The 13574-nt window shown below is 43.8% G+C and overlaps 2 protein-coding genes across 3 annotated transcripts; both read left to right on the forward strand.

Moving 5' to 3' along the window:
* Positions 1 to 19: 19 nt before the first annotated feature.
* On the forward strand, positions 20 to 5746 carry LOC101073338 (adenosine receptor A2a-like). 2 transcript variants are annotated; one of them, XM_029838100.1, is made up of 5 exons: positions 22 to 1468; positions 1576 to 1707; positions 3741 to 3844; positions 4085 to 4158; positions 4256 to 4455. In XM_029838100.1, the coding sequence occupies exons 1-5, from the start codon at positions 1230 to 1232 to the stop codon at positions 4316 to 4318; spliced, it is 612 nt and encodes a 203-aa protein (XP_029693960.1). In that variant the 5' UTR covers positions 22 to 1229; the 3' UTR covers positions 4319 to 4455. The 2 variants fall into 2 exon arrangements, with proteins under 2 accessions (XP_011619222.1, XP_029693960.1); XM_011620920.2 differs by having other exon boundaries at positions 20 to 1468; positions 4085 to 5746.
* A 2205-nt stretch (positions 5747 to 7951) lies between these two features.
* LOC101073110 (small nuclear ribonucleoprotein Sm D3) lies at positions 7952 to 13451 on the forward strand. The gene is made up of 4 exons (XM_029837525.1): positions 7952 to 8104; positions 8990 to 9130; positions 10452 to 10644; positions 13314 to 13451. Exons 2-4 carry the CDS (start codon positions 9005 to 9007, stop codon positions 13376 to 13378), a joined length of 384 nt encoding a protein of 127 aa, XP_029693385.1. The 5' UTR covers positions 7952 to 8104; positions 8990 to 9004; the 3' UTR covers positions 13379 to 13451.
* The last annotated feature ends 123 nt before the right edge of the window (positions 13452 to 13574 follow it).

The raw sequence follows: 13574 nt of genomic DNA on the forward strand, positions 1-13574 counted from the left end.
TCCCTAACCCTAACCCCTAACCCTAACCCTATCCCTAACCCCCTAACCCTAACCTAACCCCTAACCCTAACCCTAACCCTAGCTGTCTAGTTTCAGGTTGGGCAGGGCTGATCTCCAGTTCACGCTAATCCACCTTCATACCTGATTTGCATCACCGGACAATCATCTGCACCTGCATCCTGCTTTAAAAGACTGGTTCACACCAGTTCAATCCTCCATGGTAGAGCCTGGCTCCTAAATGTTCTGAACTACCTGTAAGCTTTTGGATTCCAGTTTCAAGCTCATTGTCTGGTTGTCCAGATCGCCCTTTCAGACGCCTGCTGGTGCTGCCCACCCTAACCCGAGCGTGTTTCCTGAGTTCCTCCACCAAGTCCTGTCTGCAGATTACTGACTGTTAAATCTTCAGTGAAGCTTCTTGTGGCTCATCTTTGGCTGTTGTGCGTGTCTCTGCCTTCTGGGGCTTCCGCTCAAAACAACCACTTCATCTCTCCTCTCTTTGCCAGTATAACCAGTCTTTTAGGGATCATCCTGATAAGTTTCTACAGGCACGTTTTGTTTTTTAGGTTTCATGTTCAAATATATGATTCATATATAGATCTGGTTAATCAGGAGGTCTGAATGGTTCTCAGATCCTCCAGCTGGTTCAAAATGCTGTAGCTAAAGTTCTGGCAGGAGTTACCAGAGGTCACATGACTGTGGCTTCTCTTCACTGCAGCCTTTGCTGATTTTAACACATAGAGACATTCAAAGTTCAACTGAAAATAATCAAATAGTGAATAAAGACATAAAGGACAGCAAAGACTATGTAGGTAACATAAAATGAAAAACCACAACAACAACCTGGAGGTATCATGAGAATTTCTCTGAAATAAAAGCTTCATTGTTGGAGTGCATGTAGAAACCAAATGGAACACCTGTCTTCCTGAGATAAACCACGGCTGATAGAAACCGTAATCTGTTTGCTCAGGCTTCACTTCCGTGACGCGTTCCCTCTTTCCAGCCCATCACTCTTCTTTGAGTGAGACAGAATTCCAGCTGTTTCCACTTCCACCATGGTGTTGCTGAACAAAAGGAGGCAGGAACAGAGAACCAGAGTCTGGCTTTGAACAGTGGGACTGTACCTGTTGTTTGCGGTGGATACTTCCTCTCCCCCCGATATAATCACTCTTCCGTGAATGGTCTGATTTGGCAAGCAGGTATTCACTAAATACACAACAAGCAGCTGTGGGATGGAAGCACAAAGAAAGTCGACAGAGGAACACGGAAACACGATGAAGCATTCCCAGCTGGCATATATTGTCCTGGAGGTGGTGATCGCCATTCTGGCTGTACTGGGGAACGTCCTGGTCTGCTGGGCGGTGTGTCTCAATTCAAACTTGCAGAATGTGACTAACCTGTTTGTGGTGTCTCTGGCTGTGGCAGATATCGCTGTGGGGCTCCTGGCAATTCCATTTGCCATCATCATCAGGTAAGATTTTACGTTTCTAACTTACAAAATCTGTTTTGAAAAGACTTTTCATGTTAATGCTAATTTTCATTAATCCTATTCTTTTTTATTGCTTGTGGTGATTTCAGTGTCGGCATCTGTGCTCAGTTCTTTGGTTGCCTCTTCATTGCCTGCTTTGTCCTCATCCTCACCCAAAGTTCCATCTTTAGTCTGCTTGCTATTGCTGTGGACCGCTACGTTGCTATAAAAAACCCACTCAGGTGAGAAAAGATAGTCCTTGGATCAATGACGTAAGCTACACACTCTTTTCTAGGACACTGATTTTACTTCCTGATCGTGTAACACTCTTTTGTGACTAAATTTAGTCTAAATTTCTAGATTTAGCCAATATTCAAGTGGAAGAATTCTGTCAGTACAGTTATGAGCTGCTCGTGTTCTAAATTTCTATAAAAGTCCAACTGGCACCAGTACCATTAAATTATGTCTCAATAAGACATTTATGCCTCAGTGTAGCAACTTCATGTCAGATGAGAAGAAATTAGCATGTATCAGTACTGTCAGCACAAGGAGCAGATATCATTATCTAGAGATATTAAATCATAAATCACATATATTAAACCATAAACACTCTTGTGCCATTGCCACATTCAAATAGCAATAATAACTACAGAGCTGGAATAAATATAAATTTAATTAGATTCATGTATAAATGCTCAGCCTCATAAATTCTGTGGAAAATACAGTTTTGTTAGAAATTAATTGTTAAGCCTTAATTATGCTCACAGCTGTCTATAGGAAGCTGAACCCTCAGCCTAACATACAGAAACACAGACACATGGCCACAGACAGGACAGGGTTAGGGTTAGGCCACATAGATGCACACAGACAGGACACACAAGGATGCACACAGACAGAACAACACACAAGGATGCACACAGACAGGACACATTGACACACAGACAGAACAACACACAAGGATGCACACAGACAGGACACATTGACACACAGACAGAACAACACACAAGGATGCACACAGACAGGACACATTGACACACAGACAGAACAACACACAAGGATGCACACAGACAGAACAACACACAAGGATGCACACAGACAGGACACACTGACACACAGACAGAACAACACACAAGGATGCACACAGACAGAACAACACACAAGGATGCACACAGACAGGACACACTGACACACAAACAGAACAACACACAAGGATGCACACAGACAGGACACACTGACACACAAACAGAACAACACACAAGGATGCACACAGACAGGAGACACTGACACACAGACAGAACAACACACAAGGATGCACACAGACAGGACACATTGACACACAAACAGAACAACACACAAGGATGCACACAGACAGGACACACTGACACAGACAGAACAACACACAAGGATGCACACAGACAGGAGACACTGACACACAGACAGAACAACACACAAGGATGCACACAGACAGGACACATTGACACACAAACAGAACAACACACAAGGATGCACACAGACAGAACAACACACAAGGATGCACACAGACAGAACAACACACAAGGATGCACACAGACAGAACAACACACAAGGATGCACACAGACAGACACAAACTTTACTGATCTTACACTTAAACAGGAATCTTACGAATAAAGAAAAAAGGGAGAGGCGTTCCGTTTTTCTGCCGTCCTCCAGCTTTAGTAGCATTTGGACACAGATCATGAAATCTGTTTGTTAGCTTTTGATGAAAGAAATGAAAGAATAAACTGTTCTATGGTCTGCAGACATAACCCCAGACATTTGGAATAACCTCCCTGAAACTTTCACACCTTTGTTCTCTTTTTGTCACAGGTGTTTTCACACCACTTGTGTCATTGCACCAACCAGGCTGTGGTGAAATGACATTGCACCTTTGTGCAAAAGGGTTGCCTAACAAATTCTGTGTTTCTGTGTCGTCATACCAATCTCACATTTCTAGAGTTTATAGTTTATTAGTCAAGTGCTTGAAACTGCTCAGCAATAAGAGTAATATTAACTTCTAATTTTATGACTCCTTACAAATCTGTGTCTGCGTTCGATGCAGTAACTTCCTCAGTCTTTGAGATTTAACATCCAGGAAGATTGATTTTCAACACACTTTTATCAAATACAACTCAGTGACTCTTTCAGTAGAATTTTTTCATAGTCATTTGGAACAAACTGTTCTTTTGTTCATCTTTATCTTTCGCCATGAAACCTTTTTTTTAAATTAATGCAATAGCACAAACAACCCTTTTTCAGGTACAGCAGCCTTGTAACAGGACACAGGGCAAAGGCCATTATCGCATTGTGCTGGGTGCTATCCTTTGGAATTGGCCTGACACCCATGCTGGGCTGGAACAATGGTAAGTGGCTTGTTCTGTCAAAGAGACTCACGTATTCTCAACAGGTGTCTGATCTGTTGGAAAACTTTCTGATGAGATCATGGATTTTTAAACATATCAATTAAATATGAGTGTACTTAATGGATTAAGTGTGTTTATTTTGGGGGTTTTCAAATATTAAAATAAACAAACTACATAGCATCCAAACCATTTTACAGATGCATTGTATTTAAATTGAAATGTAATTCCAATATTGCACAGGTCCAAATACGACAGCCCCCACAGGCACCAAGAGCTGCCCCGAAGGTCTGATAGAGTGTCTCTTTGAAGGAGTGGTAACCATGGACTACATGATCTATTTTAATTTTTTTGGCTGTGTGTTGTTGCCCCTGTTGCTTATGCTCATCATCTATGCGCATATCTTCATGGCAGCACGGCACCAGTTACACCAGATGGGGCCTAAAGTCACGCCAATATCGTCTCCTGGAGAAATGAGCTCACCTTCTAAAGGTTCACAATCAACTCTTAAAAAGGAGGTGCATGCTGCCAAATCACTGGCCATCATTGTTGGATTCTTTGCTCTGTGTTGGCTCCCACTCCATGTCATCAACTGTTTCAACTACCTCTGTCAAAATTGTGAGCGCACACACATCTGGGTGATGAACACTGCTATCGTCCTGTCTCATGCTAACTCTGTCATAAATCCATTCATCTATGCCTATCGTATTCGGGAGTTCAGGCAGACTTTTCAGAGGATCATTTATCAGCACATTTTTGGACGGAGGGATGGACAGGTCTCTGAGGCTAGGGCTGGTGATGATCAAGCTGTTGCTAACAACAGCATCATACGGTCTCCCTCTGGCACCAGTAAAGATGGTTCATTGTGCAGCACAGTGGTGAATAGCTACATCCTGGACACTGTGTCTGGGAGAACGTCACCAGTTTGCAGCCACTGGATAGCAACAATAAATGATGTGCCAAGCGCTCTGATACCCAACAAGCAAGATGTAAACAGTCCTACTGTGAGACAGCCGTGCATCATGGGATGTGCTGTTCAAGATGTTGCAGAATTCCCCAAAACTCTCCATGAAACAATAGATATTTGGGAGATTCAAAACAGTGGCAGTAAAATTACTTTTGTAAATGTAAAGCACACTGACTGTCTCTGCCCTACATTACTTACTGATGTTTCATGATTAAGCTATTTAATTGTTTAGCAGCTGCCCCACGGCAGTGACAGGATGAGCCAACCAAGGTAGTCTGTCAAAGTGCCTTATGAATGGACAACATGTCTGTGCAGTTGCTAGGTGGAGACCTTGGAAAGCACCAGGATACAGTGAACGATTACATCTTCTGCTCGACTTGAGACTGTTGCAATATTAATGTGCTGGAGCTGGTAGAAGTGACCTGGAAGACGATAGTCTGAGCTTCATTGCTAAGACTTTACATTATATTGTTAATGTAAGTTTAAAACATAAGATGAACCCCAGCAGAACATCATAGTTTTATTGTTAAAAGACGGGTCTTCTCTTAAATGATGTTAGAAAAGTTAAAGACATGCTGGAATACTGAAACACCTTTTTGTTTGATGATTTCAAAACATATGACAAATGCATAAAAGGTTGATAATTCAAAACAAAGAGCTTGTTTGACCTTTGTAAATATCACTCCATATGCTGTTAAGTATATCCACGTGACCACACTCTGCTCAGCCTGAGGTGTTTACAGGTTTGTCTGGCTGCTGACGCCAGGTTCTGCACCTAATGCAATGGAAATCAAAGGAGGATTCATCTGATGCTGTCTTTTATTATGCCATTATGCTTTCTCTTTCCTCACTAAAAAGTCCTTCCACTGCAGGATAAACCTACATTAAGCAGCATTTGCCGCTGTAAAGCAATCCCCCATAATCATATCCAAGATAAACACCCATGTGATGTTTCCATGATGTTTGTCATTATTCAAAAACTGTGTAAATCAGGGCTATATTCCACCTTAAGGTTTAGACAAGGCCGAATCCTTTTCACTCTGTCTGTTAATGGTGTTTGATAAGCTTGTAGTAAGGTTAATTCAAACTATGCATGTAAGTCAGGAGCGAGTCATTTCAATAATTCATTCCAAACAAAGAAATAAGCAGTTTAATTGAAATAATAACATTTTGAATTATTCAGCTTTTATATTTGGAAAAAAATTATACATAGCATTTAAAAGTACCAAAAACCAAGTGAAATTAGAAACATCAAAACCAGCCTAAAATAGTATTTTAAATACATTTTTAGTATCGATTTCACACTAGGTGTCAAAGGAGAAAAGATTTGTTTAAAGCAAGGATTTTAAATCAGATAAAGAAGAGGCCTGCCTAATGTACTGTGGGAAAAGGTTCAATAGTTTTGAAGCTGCAAAAGCACGATCTCCTCTGAGCTTTAACTCTTTTGAGACCCCTCAGTAGCAGCTGGTCAGCTGACCTGAGAGAAAGGGTGGGTACATAGTGGGTGGAAATGCTCAGAGAGGATGGGGAAATACAATTCAAGGATTCAAGAGCAAATAAAAGATTTTTAAAATGGATTCTAAAATGAATGGGCAGCAAGTGGAGTGACGCTAAAATTGGTGATATGTGTTCATGGTTACATGTATCTGTTGAGAGACACTGCAGCGTTTGTTCACCATCTGGAGACAGTGTGCAGAACCTCTCATATAGTGCATTGCAGCAATCCAGCAGATGAGGGACAGAGGCATGGATGACTGTTTTTTGGATTACTGGTCTTAGAAGAGTCGGCTTTACTTCAGCCAGCTTCCTTAACTAGAGAAAACATGACTTAACAACAGTTCTGACCTGAGTGTTTTTTCACCCCTCGGTTTGTGATGGTTTCGTTGGCATACTGGGCCAATCACTTCAGTCTTTTTGTCATTAAAGATTAAAAGGTTCAGGGCCATCCGGGCCTTTATGCCATTAAGACACCACAGCAACATCCTGATGTAGGACGTTTCATCCTTTCTAAGCTGTAAACGTGATTGTCCTCAGCATAACAGTTGGAAGAAATGCCAGGTTTCCTGAATATAGAGCCAAGTGGAAGGAAATAGAGAAGAACCCCTGGGGGGCCAAGTACTGAGCCATGTGGAACCCTAAAAGAGAGAGGAGCAGAAGAGGATTTAGAGTTTGCTAACACAAAAAGGTGAATCAGTCAAGTATGACTTGACCCACTCCATTAACATGCCCCTCATGTCCTTCTTTAACTGCTTTATCCCATTTACGATCAAAGAAAGAGTTCACAGTGGGCGAGGGTGCACCCCTGGATGAGTCGCCAGTTCTTCACAGGGCCCTATGTGAGCATTTGTGGGCTTGGTACTTTGCTCAAGGGTACCTTGGCAGTTCTCTGCAGGTGTTCTGGCCTTCCATGTTTGATTGCACTGGGGCTCAAACCGTGAACCCGCCGCTTCTCAGCCCAGTTCCCAGCAGACTGAGCTACCACCGCCATAGACTCCCACTTTTCCAAGAACAAAATCACGTTTTCATGTAGCAACTGTATCAAATGCAGCTGTAGATATCCAGGAATTTGGAAGTAAAAGGCAGTTTAGATATTCGTCTAAAATTAAATTTATAAGCTCTTCAGGTTCTAGGCCACGATGGATGGATGGATGGATGGGTGGGTGGGTGGATGGATGGATGGATGGATAGACAGACAGACAGACAGACAGACAGATAGATAGATAGATAGATAGATAGATAGATAGATAGATAGATAGATAGATAGATAGATAGATAGATAGATAGATAGATAGATCGATCGATCGAGGTGTCTGGACAGACAGACAGATAGGATAGGGAGCAGAATTGATAGTTTTATCTTTAAATTATGTTTAAAAAAATCCCAAGCCTAGGTTTATGATAACTGAATAAGCATATTTATTTTTCAAGAGATATCACTTTGTGCGTGATTTAGTTCAATCATATAGTTGACAAACACACAGTTGGGCTCCGTTTGAACGGGAGCACGTGTATTAACACAATTTGGCTTGATAATAAATTAAAAGTGTTCTATTACGAAATATTTAGGCTTTAAGGCAGAAATGTCGGCGTCAGCAGAGCTCTTTTAAGCGGACCGCGCAAATATATACAGGCCCCACAATGCACCGCGGCTTATTGCTGTAAGCAGCAAGGCATTATGGGTATTATAGCAAGGCATTATGGGTAAACGGAAAAAGGCTCCAAAGGACCCCGAAGCGACAAACGCACGTTGTTGATCTGCTGCACAAGAAAGAACGTTTCGTTTTAAGAAAGTGAAGGTAAGCTTGTAAACAATAGATCGAAGAATATCTGTTTATTAACGTTTTTAGTGAAGGTTGGTGATTTTTGTTTTTCAATTTCATTAATTTACACACGATTGCGACGGCGTGTGTTAGCCAAGTGCAACAAAGACTAGAACGTCAGGATGATTTGTACAATCCGTAGAATTAGAAGCATAATAAAACGTGACGGTACCACCGTCTTTACATACAATCCTGCTCAGCCAGGTATTCACTTAACTGTTTGATTAATGGAGCCAAATAAACGAGCTCGGCCATTTCACTAAAATGATTAAACCAGTTGTATTTTTGAGAAAGACATCGTACTTATGTTGGGGATAAATCGTTTGCCATTAAGGCCTAATGTTGTTCGGCTACATGGCTAACGGCAAAATGGACTTCATTCTTTTGGAGCGTAAGTAAGGCGGTGTGTAGACCTGAGGCACCAAGGTTCGAGTCTGTTTCAGCCCAAATAATGCAAATGTGGGCTGGTGTAGGCGCTTGGTAGATCCTGCAGCACTTCCGAGGTGCTCTTGAGCAAGGCACCGATCCTCTAAATGCTTGTCCGAGCACTTATCGAGGGAAGCTTCGTCACTCTGACGTCTGTTCCTAAATGACTGCATATTTTCTCAATATATTCACGTTAAATATTGTGTCGATGTGCTCAATTAAAAGAATAAAAAGTTCAATTCAAACATTCATTTCTTCTCTCTGGAGATTCCCACTGAGACCAGCAGCAATTCACTTACAACTTATTGCCAAAATTTGGAATTTATATCAGAAATTCCTTTGTTTGACCCTCATTAGATAAATTCTCAAGTGTGAGATCAGTTTTTGCAGAATTTGTGGCATTCATTTCTAAACTCATCTAAAACTATTTTTTAGGAGGACAATTGAAACATGTCCATCGGTGTACCCATCAAGGTCCTGCACGAAGCAGAGGGACACATCGTCACCTGTGAGACCAACACTGGCGAGGTGTACCGTGGAAAGTTGATTGAAGCTGAGGACAACATGAACTGTCAGGTTAGTTCCCGAGAGGTCCCTCGAAATGTAACTATTTATCTTCACTTTCATTCTTGGGTTTAACAAGGAGGCTTTCATAAGTGTTTCTCTTTACCGAGACATATGATTAAGGCAAAAATGAGCAACGGTAATTGCGGCTTTCCTCACATTTTGGCTGTTGCTGTTTCATCATTTCCATGAGTGCTGTGATGACTTTATTCAGCCAACAATGGACGTGTATGTGGCACCAGTCTTAAAAGGGCTGCAAACAATTAATCAGCCTTGTCAAAAATAACTCCATTAATTGTCCGATTTCAATAGTCCATGATTTAGTTGTGACATCATCACCTGTGTTTGACGCTGTGGAGCTGAGCTAGATGCTGCTCATGGTAATGTAACATAACATAACCACGTAAAGCAACATGAAGCGTCCAACAAGGTGTTTGACCCATGCATCCTGAAACATTATGGGTTAGGAGCCATTTTTGTCTCAGCACAAAGGGAAAAACGGAGCGTTTGCGTGTGAGCGTGCCAGTAATGCACGAGCATTAGCGAGGCACATGGCACATATGGATGACCTGGGTTTTGTTGACTTTTGACATAAATCTGAATTTGAGTGCAGGGTTGTAGGGAGAGTAATTTCACCCAAGGATCTTTTCTTATCCAGATTTATGCACTCTGTATGTAAAAGAGTAAAGTTGCCAAACCTCCTGTGCACTTTCAACAAGCGAGCGCCCTCACAAGGGTTAGTTACTGTTACTACTGTATGTAGTAGTAATAAACACTCTGCTCCATTGAGTTGATTTCACATGATAAAAATGATTACATTTTACTGTAAAGGTGCCTTTCATGACTCGGCGTTAGTGTACAAAAGAGTAAAATCAATTAAACAATATCAAAACAAAGTTAAATTAGCAACAGTTTACTGGAAACGGATATTCAGCTTTGTCTTTATTGATAGTCAGCAAATGCTGAACAAGAGCCATTGAGCAACCGTGCGCGTCACAATCTGATTAGTTGATAATAGTTTCAATAATGAATAGATTCATTGACTCTGCAAATAGCCGTTAGCTGCAGCCCTGTTCTACAACAATAACAGTACTGTTGTGGCTGTAAAAGGTCCTTCAGAAATATAATCATAAATAAACTCATACAAGGTGAATAGAGAGCACTTTTAAATCATCTGGCTGAATGTGGAAAAATCCTGAGGACATTTGTAGACCCTCGTATTTGTTTTGACTTCCAAACTCTGCTAATTAAAATGTCTGAAACAGACTTGACATTGGAATTCAAAGTCCATCCTGAGAAAGTGCTGATTTAACTCCCATTTGTGTGCTTTCAGATGTCTAACATTACTGTAACCTACCGCGATGGCCGTGTGGCTCAACTGGAGCAGGTCTACATCCGTGGAAGCAAGATTCGCTTCCTGATCCTGCCGGACATGTTAAAAAACGCTCCAATGTTAAAAAGTATGAAGAATAAGAACCAGGGATCTGGGGCAGGAAGAGGCAAAGCCGCTATTCTCAAAGCACAAGGTGAGAAGGGGTCGTCGGTGAGAATGGTGAAATGTTAGTTTGTTTATAGAAGCCAAAAAGAGCCTGGGTTAGGGTTAGTGGGTTAGTGGCAGCACCTGGCCTTAGGGTTAGGGTTAGTGGGTTAGTGGCAGCACCTGGCCTTAGGGTTAGGGTTAGTGGGTTAGTGGCAGCACCTGGCCTTAGGGTTAGTGGCAGCACCTGGCCTTAGGCTTAGGGTTAGTGGGTTAGTGGCAGCACCTGGCCTTAGGGTTAGTGGCAGCACCTGGCCTTAGGGTTAGTGGGTTAGTGGGTTAGTGGCAGCACCTGGCCTTAGGCTTAGGGTTAGTGGGTTAGTGGCAGCACCTGGCCTTAGGCTTAGGGTTAGTGGGTTAGTGGCAGCACCTGGCCTTAGGGTTAGTGGGTTAGTGGCAGCACCTGGCCTTAGGTTTAGGGTTAGTGGCAGCACCTGGCCTTAGGCTTAGGGTTAGTGGCAGCACCTGGCCTTAGGGTTAGTGGGTTAGTGGCAGCACCTGGCCTTAGGGTTAGTGGGTTAGTGGCAGCACCTGGCCTTAGGGTTAGTGGGTTAGTGGCAGCACCTGGCCTTAGGCTTAGGGTTAGTGGCAGCACCTGGCCTTAGGGTTAGTGGGTTAGTGGCAGCACCTGGCCTTAGGGTTAGTGGGTTAGTGGCAGCACCTGGCCTTAGGGTTAGTGGGTTAGTGGCAGCACCTGGCCTTAGGGTTACTGGGTTAGTGGCAGCACCTGGCCTTAGGGTTACTGGGTTAGTGGCAGCACCTGGCCTTAGGCTTGGGGTTAGTGGGTTAGTGGCAGCACCTGGCCTTAGGGTTAGTGGGTTAGTGGCAGCACCTGGCCTTAGGCTTAGGGTTAGTGGGTTAGTGGCAGCACCTGGCCTTAGGGTTAGTGGGTTAGTGGCAGCACCTGGCCTTAGGGTTAGTGGGTTAGTGGCAGCACCTGGCCTTAGTGTTAGTGGGTTAGTGGCAGCACCTGGCCTTAGGGTTAGTGGGTTAGTGGCAGCACCTGGCCTTAGTGTTAGTGGGTTAGTGGCAGCACCTGGCCTTAGTGTTAGTGGGTTAGTGGCAGCACCTGGCCTTAGGCTTAGGGTTAGTGGCAGCACCTGGCCTTAGGGTTACTGGGTTAGTGGCAGCACCTGGCCTTAGGGTTAGTGGGTTAGTGGCAGCACCTGGCCTTAGTGTTAGTGGGTTAGTGGCAGCACCTGGCCTTAGGCTTAGGGTTAGTGGGTTAGTGGCAGCACCTGGCCTTAGGGTTACTGGGTTAGTGGCAGCACCTGGCCTTAGGGTTACTGGGTTAGTGGCAGCACCTGGCCTTAGGGTTAGTGGGTTAGTGGCAGCACCTGGCCTTAGGGTTAGGGTTAGTGGGTTAGTGGCAGCACCTGGCCTTAGGGTTAGGGTTAGTGGGTTAGTGGCAGCACCTGGCCTTAGGCTTAGGGTTAGTGGGTTAGTGGCAGCACCTGGCCTTAGGGTTAGGGTTAGTGGCAGCACCTGGCCTTAGGCTTAGGGTTAGTGGCAGCACCTGGGCTTAGGGTTAGTGGGTTAGTGGCAGGACCTGGCCTTAGGGTTAGTGGGTTAGTGGCAGCACCTGGGCTTAGGGTTAGGGTTAGTGGGTTAGTGGCAGCACCTGGCTTTAGGGTTAGTGGATTAGTGGCAGCACCTGGCCTTAGGGTTAGTGGGTTAGTGGCAGCACCTGGGCTTAGGGTTAGTGGGTTAGTGGCAGCACCTGGCCTTAGGGTTAGTGGGTTAGTGGCAGCACCTGGCCTTAGGCTTAGGGTTAGTGGGTTAGTGGCAGCACCTGGCCTTAGGGTTAGTGGGTTAGTGGCAGCACCTGGCCTTAGGCTTAGGGTTAGTGGGTTAGTGGCAGCACCTGGCCTTAGGGTTAGTGGGTTAGTGGCAGCACCTGGCCTTAGGGTTAGTGGGTTAGTGGCAGCACCTGGCTTTAGGGTTAGTGGGTTAGTGGCAGCACCTGGCCTTAGGGTTAGTGGCAGCACCTGGCCTTAGGCTTAGGGTTAGTGGGTTAGTGGCAGCACCTGGCCTTAGGGTTAGTGGGTTAGTGGCAGCACCTGGCCTTAGGGTTAGTGGGTTAGTGGCAGCACCTGGCCTTAGGGTTAGTGGGTTAGTGGCAGCACCTGGCCTTAGGGTTAGTGGCAGCACCTGGCCTTAGGGTTGTGGTGCTATTAGAGGTGCTGATCCGCCACCTGAGTCCAGTTGTTTGTGGCATTAATATGTCACCTGGAAAGGGGCCCTTTTTACATCCTAAAAACACAGATCGCCATCTAGTTTGGAGGACAAGGACATCGTCCTGTTGGTTATTTCACTTTTTGCAGTTGCATGTAACCTGGGACCAGGAACAAATTCAGACGAGATGCTAAAGTCCAATTATGAGCGCAACTCGTTTAAACTGTGCGTGTAAACATATTGACGGATCATTTCCAAATCACAATTACAAAAAAATACACCCTAACCTCAAATGGGCCCCCGAGGACTTGAAAGAAAATGCAACCACAGCAAACAGGCCTGTTCATTCATCACCATCTGTCACATATTTAACTGGCTAACCCACATTTTTTAAGGATTTTCCATTCAATATCGGAATGCATAAGTTAATACGTCACCTGAGCTGTTGTTAGATTAATAACAATCTGCTTTTCTTTCCTGCAGTGGCTGCAAGAGGCCGTGGCCGTGGGGGAATTGGACGGGGAAACATTTTCCAGAAGAGACGATAGTTGGCACCACAGGCGCATTCTGAGCTTTTTGTTTAGGGTTAGGACTTTTTTTATGACAATAAATATTTGAATTGATAAGGTGTGAATAGTATTGCCACACTTCCTTTACATTCATCTTCCTATTTTTCTGTCTCAGCCTAACATTTTGAGGGATTTATTCATTTTTATTCTTGCAACATGCAAGACTTTAAATATT

This window comes from Takifugu rubripes, chromosome 6 (genome assembly GCF_901000725.2).
Source record: "Takifugu rubripes chromosome 6, fTakRub1.2, whole genome shotgun sequence".
In the NCBI taxonomy this organism is placed as follows: Eukaryota; Metazoa; Chordata; class Actinopteri; order Tetraodontiformes; family Tetraodontidae; genus Takifugu; species Takifugu rubripes.